Source organism: Mytilus trossulus, chromosome 4 (genome assembly GCF_036588685.1).
Source record: "Mytilus trossulus isolate FHL-02 chromosome 4, PNRI_Mtr1.1.1.hap1, whole genome shotgun sequence".
Taxonomy (NCBI): Eukaryota; Metazoa; Mollusca; class Bivalvia; order Mytilida; family Mytilidae; genus Mytilus; species Mytilus trossulus.
In genome coordinates this window covers 89,094,281-89,113,932 of record NC_086376.1, presented here as the reverse complement: position 1 = coordinate 89,113,932, position 19,652 = coordinate 89,094,281, and the positions used below count along the sequence as shown (strand labels likewise).

The following is a 19,652-nucleotide window of genomic DNA, read 5'->3' as shown; positions in this document are numbered from 1 at the left end:
ACTGTATATGTAGTATCCTTTATCTCTAGTTCAATGGGATAGATGCGTCCCACATAAAGTTCGACAGTACAAAGGTTTCTGCGAGATATTTTAAGTCAAGAAGTAGACCTAGGTTAAGGAACACACCTCTTCTTAATTCGCTGGTGTCAACCATAAATATTTTCTAAGCTTCTATGCCAAATAGATAATATTTTCCTTTTGTGTCTGCTAAATGCTTTAAATATTGATTATAACCGCATCTCTGATATAAGGAATCATCACCCTTAATTGAGGCATAACCCCTTATCAGACCAGAAAGGGCAATGACCACTTTGTAAGTAAAAATTGGAATTCTGGTTCCTTTTTAAATTAAACCTGGTTTTATCGCAGACTAAACCTCTCACTTGTATGACAGTCACATACAAATTCATAATATAAACAACGATGTGTGAACAAAACACAGACATTAAATGTTCAACACATTCTCAGACTACATTTCCAGAAAACTCTAGAACTCAAATCGATTACTCGGTATGTATGAAATACAATTCATTCAATAAATCTGAAATGAACACTATCGTAGTAACCCCATGCAACAGCTATTCGTGTTTTACAGATCTAACATACATGTTTGTTAATGATGATTGAAAATGTTACCCCACATAATTTACTTTCTGCTTAATATGATAGACCTAATTATCACATACTTGTGACAGAGCAATGCTTTAGTCGGTTAACTACAGTGTATTTGATTTTGTATGATTATGTAATGAACGAATTGTATATCTTCTAAGGCAGCGATATTTGAAATCAGAACTATACCGGTCTAGACCTGCGCCGCTGTGTTTAATTCATTGATGATTAAATTATCGATAAACACGAAGTTTTTGCAGTGTAAATTAATAAAAACCTTACCCACTTCAATTCAATAGTTTTTAAGCTGCAGACCAATTTTTGGATAATTCCCTTTCATAAAAATCATAAGAGAACGTTCGTAGGAGAACATAGACGACAGTTTTCTACCAAAGATCTTTCGAGCAGACTGGCAGAGTTACCGAAATGAGCGATGATTAGAACTGACTTCTGAAGACGCAGGTTGAAAACGCTTTGATATGTGATTTTAAGTTAAATACCCAAAAGAATGAAAAGATTTATCAAAAGAAATAGAGATTATATTCGACGAACAATTATAGATTATAGATAAGCAACAATATTGACTAGTAAGTAAATACTAAGTGATACTATTGTTTGGAATTTTAACGACATATCTACTGATTTAAAACCAGTAATAGTTCAGTAACTCATAAACAGAATAAATGAACCTAAGACAATAAACCAAATTTGATAATGTTAGAAATTACTAATTTAAAATAGAGCTACTCCTCCTGCTTGTTGACCTAAGTTTTTATGTACATTTTCTTTGTACAAAATGGAAACAAAGCAAAATGTAATTATTGCAGTCGATGGGAGCAAATGCTGTCTTAGTGCATTGCAACGTAAGTTATTCAATATGAAAGTGTGTCTCTTTATTTACAAAACTTTATATTAGATTTTACCTGGCGATCAAAGTAAAATGAACTGTTTTACTGCTTGATTAGACTTACAAAGTCATTTGGAAAGATGGAAAGATTAAATGAAACGTTTGACAGCCAAACCAAACATATCCGAGAGATATTTACTATTAAAAAGCCGAAAATAAGAGAACACATTGTGATTTCAACTTTGCTAGATAAATTTACCAAGTAATCAGTGGTTAAATAAATGCGAAAACATATACGAATTAAAAATTGGGTAAAATTTCGAAACAACCCTATAAATTGATAAATGTTGCCTCTTGACCTACCAGCCATTTTCATATGTTCCGACACATTTTTAGTGCGAAATTCAAAGTTTTGCATTTCTTGGTTGCACTTATATCTTTCGTTTATAGATGTATATGTTCCTCATGAACCAGACATTATAAATCAGTAGTTGCTTTGCACGGTTCCTGTTTATTTAGCAAAAAGGAAACTAATTATAAGCTGTCAATTTCTTTTATAGACGTTTAGTAGCAGACGTTGATTATAATTTAAACTGACGTTTTATGTAATTTGTACTGGATATGCACTGAATGAATTGTTACCCTAATGTTATCCATATTTCACATTCTTTTAATACAAAGCTATTATACAACATAAATTCACTTGTAATAATTAGTTAGACGAAGTAAGAATGAAATAGATAGTACTCGACTTAAAATAAATATATAGTATGTAACGCCAAAAACCTCGCATGTTACGTATATCAATAACAGAACTAAGAGAAACTGTCTGCATGTTACTTAAATAAGACTAAAAAAACTTGTTAAGTTGATTGGGAATTGATAAGGAAAAGTCTGATCTTAAATGATTAATTAGTTAGGACCAACGGAAACTGCTTCCATGTTCCAAGTAAATGACCACTACTTATTATTCTTAATTTCCTAGCTAACAAGTACATTCAGAATGAAGAACAATTATGAAATCACATATTCTTCCCTTTATATCAAATAAGACTTAATAATTACGGACTAAAATGTGCGCATCATTTTTGTCTGAATAAATAATGAATGAATATTTAAAGTTCAACTCAAATTATAATTATATTGAAATACACAAGTGACCTTCAGCCAGCCAAATAGGCTTTATATGTCGCATCGTCATAATACGATACTCAATTTTTATTTATTATTGAAGAGAAACAAAAAAATAAGATTAATAAAGTTCAAAGTTAGACGAAAATATTGCAATGCACGATATCAATTGAGCACATACTGTAAATCTGTAAAGGTCAGCTACACACTTGCCGTAATTACAAAATGAATCTTTTAACTCTTTGTTGAACCAAAAGGTTGCGACCTAAGATGAACATTCAGAATGGATATTTTGATATTAAAGTGCAACCTGAAGTAAAACAACCCCGATTATATTCATATATATATATATATATATATACAAGAAGATATTCACACATTGCTGAAGCGTGAACAAAATAATCAGTTACAATTGTTCTATGTTCAGTATAACATATCAGCTTTCTCATTAGGTTCTTCGATTACTTTAAACATTTATATCATTTGATTTTAAAACGATATAGTTATTTATTTTAAATGAATGGGTTATAATTCCGTCAGTAAGATCTGCATATCTTTATTAATTGATTTATTCAGTTTAGTATACCAAAAAAGTATTAAAGGACACCTACATTTGTTCTAATCTTAAACACGTAGTTATAGGTGGTAGGGTTAAAATTTAAACCGGGTTTCAGTTATTAGTTATGTCTTAAGTTAGAAATAATTACTGACTGTTTTCACGATTATTTACATAAGGAAATACCTGTACCAAGTTTTGAATATGGCAGTTGTTTTCAATTCGTTTGATGTGGTTGAGGTTTTTTTTGCCATTTGATAAGAAATTTTTCATTTTGAATATTCCTTACAGTTCAGTTTTTTCATCATTTTACTTTAACATACCGGTTTTGATAACATGTATGCCAAAATTTGTACACGTCTCCATGCCGAAATTTTATAACATGTGCAATGTTTGGATGAATTGATGTGACTAGGTCAAAAATAGAACCAAAGGTATGTAGGACCAAAGGAAACTTTTAATAGATTATGATAGGATTGAAGAAAACTGGCTACTTTTTGAATTGACTTAGATATACAAAGGACAACTGTCTTCTTGATAAGTTACATGCCATCGTTTTTTTCAAACCTTGATTTATATCTTTTTAATTGATGTATGGAATTTGAACATGGGTTAACTGTTGCTTCTTACATAATTTCAGTAAGTTAGGCAATATTTCACTGTCTTACCATACATGTATCATAGACACAGATATGCTAGCTACACCTGTTTACTTGTTAACTGTGTTTACATATATAGATTTTAATGTATAGATTTTGGTAGCATCTCTGAAAAGACAATTATTGTTATAATGCGCATCTTCTGCACATAGTTGTTAACCTTAATGTTATTACTACCACCTAGTCGTTACTTATGCTGGCGGATCGGATCGTTTGTTAACAAGGATATCGCCAACCATGTAGTCCATACATGGTCACAAATAAAAACTGCGAAAATCGCATGAATCCTCAAAGGTGCGTGACCGTTTGTGTCAATAGGATAAGTGTATCCTGTAACCCTTGCATCACTTGTCATGTGAATCAACACTCAGTAAAATGTCACAAAACTGAATAGGACAAAATCGAAAATTTAACATCTTAGATGATGTCTCTCGAAACTCATTCATAAATTCGCAAAAACATGTTCTTTTTTACATTGATTTGTAACTTATTAATTTATTTATGTTACTTGAACCTCGATTGTCTACTGTTGCATAGAAATTATTTCTTTTTCTGATGATACAAAAACTCAACAAAGATACAAGGCTTACAATTTATCCAACAAGACACGTGAAACACGAAAAATAAAACTTAGCGTTGTCACTCGAATCTCAACAATAAGAAGGCTAAATTAGGTAATAAATAGAGGTAATTACAAATTATATTTTGCTTCTATTAATTTACCGTCATCGACACATTGATCTTTTTTAATGCAACTATGAAAATAAAAGTTATAGAGAGAGCATATCAAATTGTTGTAAAACAACTCATTGTTCGTGTAGTTATTGGCAACATCAATATGTTTGTCATATCTGGAAACATTACCACATATTTAAACAATAAGCGCAATAACATGACTGAAGTATATGTGTTAGTCCAAATAAAATGGCCAGTACAAAGTAAGGAATATGACAGTTATAAAATGGTTCGTTTCTATGTATGTTTGCGTTTGTTTTTGTTGCACCTCAGTGTGTTTGTTGTTCCTTTGTTTTCATCTTGTAGATGATGTGTTTCCCTCAGTTATAGTGTGTATTCATCCACTCGATTTATGACTTTGGAACAGCAGTATACTACGATTGCCATTATTATGCTTTTGATCAGTTGCAATACAAGCAGTTGTTCGTTTCTGAAACCAAAGTATCTTTTATATTCATTGATGATTGCTCCTCATGAAATATTGCTTAATATGATCTGAACGATATCTTGATCAGTTGTATAGGGCACAATGGTCATAACCAGTTTTTGTTATTTTAGTTAGTTCATAAATCATATTGAGTTTTGGGTTCATCAAAATTGGCTCAAATTCAAAATCGATCAAGAAGCGTAACAACGTTTTAATTATTTCAAACAAATCGAAAAAATAACGATATTTTTTAAAATTACAAATATAAACAGTAAAATTGAGAATGGAAATGGGGAATGTGTCAAAGAGACAACAACCCGACTAAATAAAAAAAAACAACAGCAGAAGGTCACCAACAGGTCTTCAATGTAACGATAAATTTCCACACCCGGAGGCGTCCTTCAGCTGGCCCCTAAACAAAAATATACTAGTTCAGTGATAATGAACGCCATACTAATTTCCAAATTGTACACAAGAAACTAAAATTAAAATAATATAAGACTAACAAAGGCCAGAGGCTCCTGACTTGGGACAGGCGCAACAATGCGGCGGGGTTAAACATGTTTGTGAGATCTCAACCCTCCCCCTATACCTCTAACCAATGTAGAAAAGTAAACGCATAACAATACGCACATTAAAATGTAAAATGTAAAAAGGTATGAAAATGATTGTGTTTTGATATAATTGTCCTGTTTATGACATAAAGTGTACGTAGCGATGTAGCAATGCATTGTATTGAACTATGTAGAGACAAAAAGTGACCATGTAAAAGGCATTTAAAGAAACTCATTAAAAAACTGGCATAAATTAAAAGGAATAATCGCATAGGCTGCTTAATTGTTTTCCTAATGCGATGAGATTAACTACCGTACTATTCAAAGGAATATAGATACAAGCTTCTTCTCTTGATTGTTAGTTTAGTTGCAGCATGTTTTATTAGCAAACAATCACAAAACGAATAAGACTCTAACTTAGATCGTATTCTCCTAAGATACAATACTAGTCAATATAATTTCATTGCACGCCATATCAAATTTATTATTACATAATTCTTATCAAATATCTGCGATTTGAAAGATTGTTTGTTAATGAACCTGGTTCAAATACATGACTTAATTATAAAATTATAAATTATCAAACTATTGAAGAATGTTGCATTTAATTATAAGAGCGCTGACATTATGGGACGCAGGAAAAAGTATCGGATCGAATGATAATACATATATATCTGATAACCACAGTGTGACAATATATATAGTTCATATTTTTAAGGATCATTTAGCTGTAAAATATGTACATACTTAAATCGAATTTGAATTTGGTAAATAAAAATGAATGTACTGTTTTAGTAATATACATGAAATCGTGCAATATTCTGTTCCTACAGCTAAACACGAATATTTTTCGTTGGTATTTGGTCTGAAAGAAGTGTTTATAGCAAACACTTTTTTATAGGGTATACTATATTTATCAATTATGGACTTTTGACGAGGCCAATACGCTGTATATTGATTTGTTCAGATTTTATTTATCAATGACGAAGTTTCATTTAGTACGCAACGTTTACTAATGACAGACATAGACAATAATGAATGCAAATCTATATACTTAATATTACAAAAATCTTCATATACTAATCATAAAAATGCACATTTGTAAATTTTATTTTAGACTAGCTATCATGCGTTTTATAGACCATCGCACTTCAGCGTGACCATTGCGCTTCGGCGTCCCAATCGCACCGCCGAGTCCTATATATATAAATTTGTTTTAAATTTAGATATGTTTATATTTTTGTTTGGGTTTGTATTATATTTGCCTCTTCAGGTTTTCATGATCCGTTTATTCTATTTCAAGAGTCTTTACCCAATTGAGGTGAAGTATATTGCCTTCCAAATACCGTTTCGATTCCTAACATCACTGAAGAGATATTGATTGTCGAAATCAGGATATGGTGTACTGGTGTTTGTACCTTTTGTTTGGAGGATACCATCTTTTCGCAAGTTTACTGCTTTCTGTTTGTTATCAAATTTTGTAACATCTTGTGATCCGATCATTTGGCAAATCTAGTCTTGGTATCTATGATGAGTTTATTGGCAATCGCCATGTCAGTCAGCAGGGTTTAAGAACACCCGTTGTTAAACTTGCTAATCAAATACGTGTTGTTAAAATGTATTTTTTCACTTTTTGGTCTATTGGAAAATTTTGTTTGTGCTGTATTTAGACCCCTCTACCAAGAAATTTGTTTAGCACGCACACGTATGAAAAATTGCTGCTTTTATCAATACTAGGCCTCAACGTTGTTTTTAATTTACATAAAAAACCGGTTACATCTCCGTTTGACATTTTTTTAATGGAACGAATTGTATAAGTTTTAGAAAAATCTGCAAAGAGGGTACAGAATTTTGGTATTTTTCTCACTTCAATTTAACACGGAGGTTTGCCAAGCCAAAAAACCTGGTACAACCCACAATGTATTCCTAAAATGTCCTAAATGTCCTGTACCTAGTCGTCAGGAATATTGAAGTTATTACCTATCGTTCATTACTATTAATGTTGTCCTTTGCTTTTGTTGCAGTTCATCGTTCCTGTTGTTTCAGTGTTTCTGTGATAGTTGATGTCTGTAATAGTTGATGTGTTTCCAACGGTTTTAGTTTGTTAACCAGATTTTGATTTTGCTTAATCGAATGGCTTTGTCCTCGGTCGATATATAACGTATTGACCTCGTCAACAGTTCATGATTGATAAATATCATCAGCTCAGTAGTAAGTACTCCAGTACTAACCTGATTTATCACAAACCTTTCTTAAACTGTCCGCTTCTTATTTTTTTATATAAAGAAAAACCCTTATGTTTTAACATCAGGCAGTTGACCATCAATACATAAGGGTTATATTTAGAAATTTCTTTTGGTCATATAGCTCTTCAACGGTATCGATTCTTATGTATCCTCGGCCTTCAAATATTCTGCTTTTTGCATTCCTGATGAAGGTTAATACAAACAAGCGCTTCGTGATGTTGTTAAACTTGGTGTTTAATTTTGTTTACTTATATGTTAAAAATGGTATGACATATGGTTTCAAGATAGTTATTGAGTACTTCCGGTGGTCATTGATATTGATAAACATTCTTTTGGGGAATTATATACCTCACTAGTTTGAAACCACTATCACGATATCGGGTTAAAATGTATGTTGTTTGTGAGACAACACATTAGAAGTATTTAAAACTTGTATTTTGTAGTAATAAGCAATATTGAAACCTCAGTTTGATTTGATAAAAGGTTCATGAAGAATGAGACGTTTATTACTAAATGACGTTTATATAAATAAAACCTATATTCTATGATTAAAATGTAAAAGTAGAGACTCATTTCTTTCTTTGTTCATAAAGTTTATTTAGCACAAAAGATTACATTTATAAGAATTCAGTATTCTATTAGGCAATATTGATTATTGAATAGAGAACATCAAAACCTACTAAAAGATAAGAATGACAAATGTCTTTGCTTTCATTTTCAATTATTTGTAGTCATCTCATGTCAGTTTGTAATGTATCAGTCCCGAACCAAGGAACAAGGCTACATATGATATTTTGCTTAATACAGGAAATATAAGATGTAAAATGCAAAAGCTTAGTTTTGCATTTTTAGTCTATAGCTGAGTTTATAAAATTAACCTGTTGTATGATGTACCAAATAGAAAAATGGAATGCGAGTTACAAGATGCAATTAAAATCATTTAAAATGAAGACTTCAGAGTAAAACAAACGATGATAAATAGACAACAACAGTCAAATAAACACATAGAACCAAAATAACAAGGAGTCAAATGTGTCACCCCTTGATCAGGTTGATGTTTACCAATCAGTCTAAGGAACACACTTCTCCTCCCCTGATCATTGACATTGACAATGTGTATTAATTACACTTTTGTCTCATAAAACTTCCTAATTTATTTCTTCATATGTGATGCCTGATTAAGCAAACACAGAGATGAAAGTAGTCACTACGCTGTAAAATAATTGAGTAGTGAATTTTCAAATAAAGCTGTTTTTGAAAAAGGTAAACAAAATCATATTTCTGTCAAACTTAATTCAAAAGTTCCTTTTATAACATTTTCTATATGTTAGTTAGTTAATAGTGGTTTCTATAATTTTGATGTAATTTGTCTCACCAGTCCTTCATCAAATTGAAAACAATATTTTTGAGAAAGTGCATCTTTTGATTTTTCACATGTGTATTTGTTTATTTGATTTTTCCATGTGATTATGAACTTTCCAAATTGATTTTCCTCTGAGTTCAGTATTTTTGTGATTTTACTTTTTGATTGTCTGTAACAAATGCATTACGAAATAAAACTGTCCTCGTGCCATTAGAATCAGATTATCGTCTTTTCGTAAATATTGTAGGCCTTTTAACGTTTTCATTCATGTGATTGAATACTCAGGGAATGGGAGTAGAGTTGTTTACCGATTACATATATTATTCATTTGTTGATACGGATGCATTTGTTTGCACTGCACGATAATTCATATAAAAGTTTGTACACAATTGTTCTTTGTTTTGTTCTCTTGCAGGATATTCATTTTTCCCTTTTAATTGTGGAAAAGTATACAATACATTTTCTTCTCTTTCAAGGCAATGCTTTAAACTTTTAAAATCCTTCAAAAACAATTTTCGCATCAATATATCTCATACAAATATTTCAAAAGGTATCAAATGTGACTCTTGTATCTTAATTGTTGGTAAAGCAGTTGTTCATATTGATGTTACTGAACTCATGGTTATTGTTCCAAATACATTTCACATAAACGATGTCTTATAGAAAGACAATCGAAACAGAGTATCCAATCTATTTCAGTCGTTTATGGGAGGACTTAACATACATAAATCAAATTCGAAAGAAAGAAAGCAATGAATGAGGTTGTTAAGTTTGATATATGCCTGTTTGTGCTTCTTTGTTATTTATTTGTTTGTTTTTATGGTTATAAGACTACGTGTGGTACTTGTACGTCCTGTCATTATTGTTGAAGATATTCTCGTATTCTTGTCTTTCATGTTTGTTAATATGCTTTGTCTATATGCTTATTGGTGTTACTTCGAAAACCTTGTTTCTTGTCTTTCGTTTTTTGTTTCTGCTTTGTATATATGCCATTTTATGTTTCTTTGTTACATATATAACATGGCTTTGTACTTAAACATCCCGTCATTGTGTTATTGCACTATAGTTAGTTCAATTATTCTTGTCTTCTTCGTTACATATTTTTTTTTTTAGTGATTAAAATTATAACACAATGTTGACTGCTGTATTTTTGACATTTTTACATTACCAAGTCAAGATCATGACAGTTGTTGTCCATTCGTTTGATGTGTTTGAGCTTTTTATTTAATCCGTTGATCAGGGACTTTCTGTTTTGAATTTTTGAGTATTTTTGTGATTTTACTCTCTACTTATTCTCATAATAATGAAAGGATGGAAGATTTTTATTATTGCAATTGATAAGGGTACGGATAATGTTCAATACTTCCTCCTCGGACTATTTTTTCTTTTCTTTTTTATTTGTTATGTTATGTCATAAAACAGAGAATCAATATTGCAGAAAAGTTCGTACTCAGGTTGATTCGTTGTATTAATGAATTCATTACCTTAAGGGTCTTTGAATATGTTCATATTGCTAATTTTTACTGTTCCCCCTCAGAAATCCTGGACTAGTGTTGATTTACTTCTTTCATAACGGTACATCTATATATAAATTATATATAATCATCATTGGTCGAGGGAATTTTGATAGTGCTAAAATTAGGTATCTTTGTTCCAAGAATGTCATTAACTGAAATGACAGTTAGATTAATTTCATATATTTATTATCGATATTCTATATGTTGTCAATATTAGAATTTCTCTTTTATATGATGAATTCTGTAAAGAACAAAATATTATTAACTCCAGTCTAACACGTAACATGTACAAAATAAAGATTAGTTTCAAGGCGTGTTTTTGCAATCAAAATACCAATCTGACGTGTGACGTCAATGAATATTGAGAGGGGTCACTTTTTGAACCTGAATTGTAAAAAGTTTTGTGTGCTCTGGTTTCAAAGATGATAAAACTATGTTCATCAGATACGATATTTACTAATTGTTCGCTTTAAATGTTTAAATGACTTAATGAAACAGTAGCCATTATATCTAATATTATTCAAACGTATGCAGTGTTATTATAGGGATTATATACTTTAAAATACTAATTAAATATGGAAGATCGAAAGATTTCAGTTGTACTTCTAAGTGTGGATGGTAGCGATGTTTCTCTTTTCGCGATAAAAAGTAAGTACATGTATATGAAGTATTGACATTCCGAAATTCATGTTAAGCTATGTCGTTTCTTTAAACTTTAGCTATGTCGTTTCTTTTAGCTTTAGCTATGTCGTTTCTTTTAAAAGAGGGACGAAAGACACCAAAGGGACAGTCAAACTCGTAAATCTAAAACAAACTGACAACGCCATGGCTCAAAATGAAAAAAACAAACAGAAAAACAATAGTACACATGACACAACATAGAAAACTAAAGAATAAACAACACGAACCCCACCAAAAACTAGGGGTGATCTCAGGTGCTCCGGAAGGGTAAGCAGATCCTGCTCCACATGCGGCACCCGTCGTGTTGCTTATGTGATTACAAATCCGGTAAATAGTCTAATTCGGTAGGTCAAATTCATGAAAGGGAAAGGGATTGTAGTTACGACGTAAGGAACATATCCGATATCATTTGTGAAACGGTTATTCCATAACGGTCAACCAACTCGTGATGGCGTCCGTAAAATTTACGAAGGGATGATTTCAACTTCACCATTTGGAACTCTTGGTTTAATAGCTTCCTTGTGAGCAGTAACTTGAGCTATGTTGTTTCTTTGGCTTGAGCTATGTCTTTTCCTTAATAGTTAAAGCAAACATAATTGTCAAACATTAATGTTATCAACAAGGACATTTTTTCTGTTCTTTTTTTGTTAAATATTTCCATTGTGAACTTCAATAGTGAAATACATATACAACTAGTAGTCACTTGATATTCATAAACAATAGTTATGTGTTTCATCTGACCATTGACCTCTCTACTGTAAAGTTTAAAGCATGTTATTTTGTTCACCATATTTTGACAGTTTTATGTGTTAGTTCGAGATTACTCGGACTTGCGATGGTCTTTTAAGAAATATGTTTGGCCAAGAAAGTCTCGAAAGGACAGACATATATACGTCAGAGCAATCTCTGATTAGAATTTATCTATTACTGGTTTCTGAAAAAGTTAAACATGTGATTAAAGTGCATTGGCTGTTTTTTTAGCCGTACCTTATGTATGTTTTTGTATGCTGAACATTTATTTACTAAAGTCCGTATTATTGCTTTTGGCAGACAGTTAAAAATATGCAAATTCCTATGAGTAAGCACACTGATCCAGAACATCTGCACACTCAAGCCATATATTGCCACCTTATTACTTATATGGAATTTGCGGTGTGTAGAATGTGGCAAATACCGGCTCTCCCTTGACCCCATGTGTGAGTATGACCTTAAAGAACAACGATAGAACGTCGGAAGGGACAATACATGGCTGATCCATGTGAAGAGAGTGCAATATCTCTTGCACGGAAAAGACACCCTTGTAACTTTCGAAAAAGAGCAGACTGATGCAACTACAATGCAGCACTCGCACCAGCAAAGTGGAAAGGGATTGTTAAAAGTTAAACTAACTTTTCCCCCAATTCACTATAAATAAATATGTTTAAACTTATACGGAATGTGAGACAATGCATTAAAAGGTTAAATTTTAAAAATTAAGTTCATCTGAGACACAGGTATCAAAATGTGTGGCTTTTTGTCACGTAATAAGTGAAGTTTTATTCTACGACAGGATATAACACTTACAATGGCAAAAGCATTTCCTCCTTTAACATTTCCACTTGCTCTATCTATTTATGGGCTGTTTGATTAACAAGGTTTTCGACGTTTTAGACAAATCCGTAGGGAAAAAGATTTAGATTTTAAGAAAAAGTTCTCGAATGCCTATTTGCTGGGTGTCCTATATCATGTGATAAAGGTCTAAGTGCAAAGTCCTAAAACGACATGAAATATAGCATAACTTAAAAAGTGTGAAAATAGTTATAATTTACATTTACCGTCATTGTGTTATTGTACTATGGTTAATTTTTGTATTCTTGTTTTTATGCCATTTTGTGCTTCTTTGTTACATGTTTTTTTTTTTTTTTAGTGATTATGATTATAGCACAATGTTGACTACTGTATTATTGACATTTTTATTTATTATGTCTGTTTGTCAGTTTGTATACGCATCATATGTCAATATAATGGAATTTTATGCGACTGTCATACAAGCGAGCGGTTTACCTAGCTACAAAACCAGGTTAAATCCACCATTTTCTATATGAAAAAATGTCTGTACGAAGTCAGGAATTTGACAGTTGTTATCCACTCGTTTGATGTGTTTGAGCTTTTGGTTTTGCCATTTGATTATTGAATTTTCGTTTTGAATTTTGCTGGGAGTTTGGTATTTTTGTGATTTTCTTTTTACATAAGAAAAGCAAGAAAGTTTTCGGTCCGAACACGGGGAAAACTTGAATGACCAAGAAATTAATTCCCGACGGTGTCATCAGGTTTCGGTCCTGACATGAATTAGAACAGACTTTTCATATATTTTCCGTTTATATAATTCTTTGTATTGTAAAGAAACTAAGGTATCATCTTGCTTAGGAAAAGTGATCCTAGATTTATTTTGGTACTCGCTTAGGCCGTTAGGTCGGGATTTTTCCTTTATCATATTGCTCTTCAACTGTTTTGGTGATATATATACAGATCATAGGCTTACACTTATTCGACTTTGAGCGTTCCTTATAAAGATAAATCCATGCAGAAAAGCGCTTCAGAGTTTTGAAATTTATAACGTGTTGTTTTCATTTTTTTGAAAATGTTTTAGACTTTTCTACTTTGTGGAATTTTCGTTGCTGTATTTTGAAGCAATATAACTATTAATATATATTAACGAGAAATAATGGAAAACGACTGTTTCTTCTAAAATACTTTCTTCAATCTATGTCATCTATATGGAAATTTTGAGCATAATCATACTGCGTTTTGATTATGTTGGAATTTTGGCAATGGCAACAAACAGCAGGTTCATCATTAGCCAACTAATTAGTTGCTTTAGTTTGTATTGAATAATGAAAGAGACGTAATTCACAGCTGGTTGAAATATATGATTTTGTAACGGTTTCAGCTTCGTTTATAATATTCTACATACAAATGATGTATTTTATTGATATACTAAAATTAAAATACATGAAATAAATTAGTAGATAGAAATACAAAGCTACGTGATGGTTATATGATACTTTACTCTGAGATAACAGGATTTATTTATCAGTTGTAATTAGTTGGAATCCAGTTACTGCAAGGACTATTATATCGGAGCTTTGAGTCTATTCTTTTTGTAATAATTTGTTTCCCTGTATTTCGTTCCGATCCATTGAACAATGCAATTAGCAACTTGATTTAAAGTTTCCTAATTATGTTATGCTGTAATATGACTGTCCTATGATCAGGTGGGAGAGAGGGTAGAGCGTTCACAAACATGGTTGTCGTTGGGTCATGTCTGTCATGTTTGTCTTGTAAATTAGGCCGTTAGTTTTCGACTGTGAATTGTTTCACATTTTTCGTGTCGGTGACTTTCATAGCTGAATTTACGACATAGGTTTTACTCATCGAAGACATGATGACCTATTAGAAATGCTTATATTCAACCTGCTGGATAATTGTCTAATGGCAAAATAGCTACATCAGTACATCTCCTTACTTATAAATGAACAATAATAAGTCGAAAGACATTTAACACTATAAAAAACCAAGAGGATATGGTTTAATTATACAAAATAAGGAGAGTTGGTATGGTTGCTCTTGATACAGCTCTCCACCGAAGACATAATGACTATAAAGTAAGTAACTTTGACCATGTTATGCTTAACTCTAAATACACTCTCAATTCAAAGGATTTTTTGTTCTTGTGAAAAGGACTCCTTACCCTTTGAAAATCTAAATATGAAAGATAAGAAGGCCATTTGACTATAGGACACTAAGAAGCTAAAGTTCGACAAGCCTTATGAAAATACATTAAGTAGACTTTTAAGTTTAATTTAACAATGGAATTCATAGTATTTTTTTTTATTATAGAATATTCAGAAGAATTAATGGAATCAAATCATCATGTCGTTGCTGTTTTAGTCGGCGAAAGGACAGATGTTGCATTCAGTGGTGAGTTTGTACGCTTTTTAATATGCAAAAGGGATAATTTAAATGATTACACTACGACACTTTAATGACAAAAAAAAACACTTGTGTCGAGCAAGATTGTCAAAACACTTCATGATAGAACTATACTTATGATTTTATACTTAAATAGCAATTAATATGTTCTGTAAGCTGCCAAAAACATTTGTTACGTTTTTGTTACATTGAATTTGCATTGTTCTGAAATGTATAAAGAAATATTTTAAACAAACGTCAAATCATTGTATTCTTAAGAAACATAGAATACAATCTATCATCAGTCTTGGGAAATGAATGTCTATAACTAATGGATCTCTAGTGTATCAAGGTATAACGTAATTTGAGTAAACTGTTCATTTGAGGGTTAATTTTTATAAGGAATTATTGAAACTAAAAAGTTGGAAAGCTAACCTTTATAAGTGTCCTGGTTATTACTAAAAAGGAACAAAAAGTGAAAAATTCGTCTAATCTTATGTATTTTTTACTCATTGAGTTCTGTTCCTTGTGAAATTCGTCGACAAGGAGTGCCCGTGTAAGTAAATCGCTGAAACTATTACAATCCGTTGCAAATGAAGACACCTACCACCTACCCTGTTTAACGGGATTTATTAAATTTCAAGTACCGCGGCCATTATATATATCAGGTGAACTTTATGGGGCAAAGAAACAAAATTGGACCTTAGACGATTTGCCAAAACTGCACTAGTGAGGTATTGTTTTATCCGATGTGATTATCTAATTCAATTAAATGAATTGTGGTTAAAATGTTGAAATGTGTCCTGGTTATTACTAAAAAGGAACAAAAAGTGAAAAATTCGTTTAATCTTATGTATTTTTTACTCATTGAGTTCTGTTCCTTGTGAAATTCGTCGACAAGGAGTGCCCGTGTAAGTAAATCGCTGAAACTATTACAATCCGTTGCAAATGAAGACACCTACCACCTACCCTGTTTAACGGGATTTATTAAATTTCAAGTACCGCGGCCATTATATATATCAGGTGAACTTTATGGAGCAAAGAAACAAAATTGGACCTTAGACGATTTGCCAAAACTGCACTAGTGAGGTATTGTTTTATCCGATGTGATTATCTAATTCAATTAAATGAATTGTGGTTAAAATGTTGAAATGTGCCAGTAACGCAATACATAACACTTCAAAACAGGTATTCGCAAAATTTCAATTTCAACAATATCAATTCAAATCTTGCAATGTGTTAATACTGTTACTAATAATTCAGTATACATATTTTTATGTATGTTTCTAGCTATTGGGCCATTGGACAAATCTTTAGTGAAGGCACTTATAGAGGCAGAGGAACAGAAAATTAGCGAGAAGATTAGTCGTGTAAAGGCGTGTATGGATGAATGTAAGGTAACGTATGAACCCAATACAGTAAATAAGGTTATGGATAATGGTTTTTAGTTTATGTTTTAGTTGTGTAATTCTTCATTGGAAAACGTATCCTAAAAATTCTATTTTTTATTGGTTGTCTCAAACTATTTTAAGGTTCATAAGTGTTTCACGTTTCCCGGTTTTTTTTATAGACAAGAACGTTGATTTTCCTGCTTGAATGGTTTCACACTGGTAATTTTTGAAAAAAATATCCGAAACCCGATTTGAAAGATTGAGACTTTTTTCTATCATTTATGATATAATTTTTCAAGGTCTAGGATAATGGTAGAACCATTTCATAAATATCTTATAAATTGTTATTCTAATTTTAAAAGGTAAATTTTTTTACAGAATGTTCATTCGAATAAAAAGACTATTGGAAAGAATCGGGGTGGTTATGAATTTTACCACATTTTTGCTTAATTTTGCTAGAATTTCTTCAAATATATGATGAGTAGTTCAACTTTTAATTACTAAGTAAAAAAATATCGCTTCCATTTTAATATACTGTTTTTTTTTATATTTTTGTTTATCTTATTCGCTCCGTCATCTTAATCTGTAAATTTAAGATACTAGATACATTTGATTAGAACGTTTCATTTAAAATTAATATACGCTAGAGATGACAATCAGATGAAACACAACTGTTTAAGATATAATCAAGAAGGTTATATTAGATATATCTAATGTAACCTCCTTCATATAATGAAGCATCTGTATGACTTGATTGTACAATCAAATGTTCCAATGATAATGAATCTCATTGCAACACAAGTAGGCAATTATCTACCTTATACAAATTCTGAAATATTCAACAGAAATACATGTACTTGGAAGCGATCATAATTCTTCAATAGTGATGCTACCGATCTTAATATGTTCACGTTTACCTTGCCGTGTAACCTTAGTGCTTTTCCAAATTCTAAAACATGACTACATAATTTTTGTAAATTTTAAAAAGAGGAAAACAGGAATTAGCCAACATATTGGACACTTATACAGGTCACATCTCAAAATGTAACGCCACCACCCAACTGAACAAAATCTAATTAGAAACCGATCTTTTATACAAAATTTTGCATCGCGACTGTTTTCTGATGAGCCGCATGAAAGCATTTGGGCACGCGATATACCAGAAAATAGGAGTGGTGCGAGATCGGGTTTAATGTATATTGGATTCATTAATTCACATATTGTAAAATGCATTGTTTATGTTTCAGATAAAAGGAGAAATTATCAGAGCATTTGGAGAACCGGGCCCAGCAATTCTGGACAAAGCAAAGGAACTTAAAGCTAGCTTTATTGTCACTGGATCACGTGGGTTGGGAAAGCTGCGGAAAACATTATTGGGTAGCGTCAGCAGTTACCTGTTACACCATGCGCACATCCCTATTGTTGTTTGCAAGATGCCAAGTTGAAAAATATTATTTGCAGTCTTGGCATACAACTTACAGCTTTCGTTCGAGAATTGACCTGTTGCTGCTATTTTATATTGTTAGCATTCGGATTCCAAATTATCGAGATTGTGATACTGAAAATGATCAGAGTCGGTGTAAACTTTTTGATCTTATTAGTAAACTTGTTCAAAAGGCTTTCTATTTTTCAAACACTGTAATAAAATTTTGAAATGCTGTAATTATCAGTACAAATATTGATTTCGTTATCAATAAATTAAAGCATATACGTAATTATTCCTATAAAGCCATGACTATAATGGCATTTGGCCTTTTTAAATTTTTTGGATTCGAGCGTCACTGATGAGGCTTTTGTAGGCGAAACGCTGGTCTGGCGTATATTCTAAATTAAGTCCTGGTATCTATGATAAGTTTATTTACAACCACTGGGTCGATGCCACTGCTGGTGAGATTTATTTCCCCGAAGCTATCACACGTCCAGTAGTCAGCACTGTTCATTGATATGGATATAGGAATTTTGGTTCTCAATGCTCTTCAACTTCCTACTTTTTTGGCCTTTTTATTTTTTTGGGATTCAAGCGTTACTGATGAGTCTTTTGTATACGAAACGCGCGTCCAGTGTATATACTTAATTTAGTCCTGGTATCTATGATGAGTTTATTTACCACCACTGCGTCGATGCCACTGCTGGTGGAGATTTATTTCCACGAGGGTATCACAAGCCCAGTAGTCAGCACTGCTTGTGCTGCTATGAATTGTCAATGATATGGCTATATTTATAAATTTACTGTTTACAATGTTTGATTTTTTTGAAATACTACGGCTTTTCTACCGCAGGCATATATTACCTTAGCTGTATTTGGCAAAACTTTTAGGAATTTGGGTTTTCAATGCTCTTCAACTTCGTACTGTATTTGGCCTTTTAAAAAAAATGGATTCGAGCGTCTTTTGTATACGAAACGCGCATCTGGCGTATATTGTTGAGCCTGCAACTTTTGTTGCAGAAAACTCGACGGCGTTAGCTAACTTCTTAAAAGCTTTATAATTTAGAAGGTAGAAGACCTGGATGCTTCATACTTTAATTTGTATATAGATGCGTCATGTTACGAACTTTCTGTCAGTCACATGTCCAATGTCCTTGACCTCATTTTCATGGTTCAGTGACTACTTAAAAGAAAGTTAAGAATTTTTGTAATGTTAAATTCTCTCTTATTTTAAGTAATTGGATAACTATAGTTGGTATGTGCGTACCTTTCAAGGTCCTCATGCCTGTCAGACAGTTTTCACTTGACCTCGACCTCAATTCATGGATCAGTGAACAAGGTTAAGTTTTGGTGGTCAAGTCCATATCTCAGATACTATAAGCAAGAGGTCTAGTATATTCGGTGTATAGAAGGACGGTAAGGTGTACATATTGAACTGGCAGGTGTCATCTGACCTTGACCTCATTTTCATTGTTCAGTGGTTATAGTTAAGTTTTTGTGTTTTGGTCTGTTTTTCTTACACTATATGCAATAGGTCTACCATATTTGGTGTATGG

The 19,652-nt window shown here is 32.0% G+C and overlaps 1 protein-coding gene across 2 annotated transcripts; it reads left to right on the top strand.

The window, feature by feature from the left end:
• The first annotated feature begins 1,360 nt into the window (after window positions 1–1,360).
• LOC134714280 (universal stress protein YxiE-like) lies at window positions 1,361–18,339 on the top strand. 2 transcript variants are annotated; one of them, XM_063575517.1, is made up of 4 exons: window positions 1,361–1,475; window positions 15,208–15,288; window positions 16,570–16,676; window positions 17,918–18,339. In XM_063575517.1, the coding sequence occupies exons 1-4, from the start codon at window positions 1,409–1,411 to the stop codon at window positions 18,113–18,115; spliced, it is 453 nt and encodes a 150-aa protein (XP_063431587.1). In that variant the 5' UTR covers window positions 1,361–1,408; the 3' UTR covers window positions 18,116–18,339. The 2 variants fall into 2 exon arrangements, with proteins under 2 accessions (XP_063431587.1, XP_063431586.1); XM_063575516.1 differs by lacking the exon at window positions 1,361–1,475 and adding an exon at window positions 10,982–11,295.
• The last annotated feature ends 1,313 nt before the right edge of the window (window positions 18,340–19,652 follow it).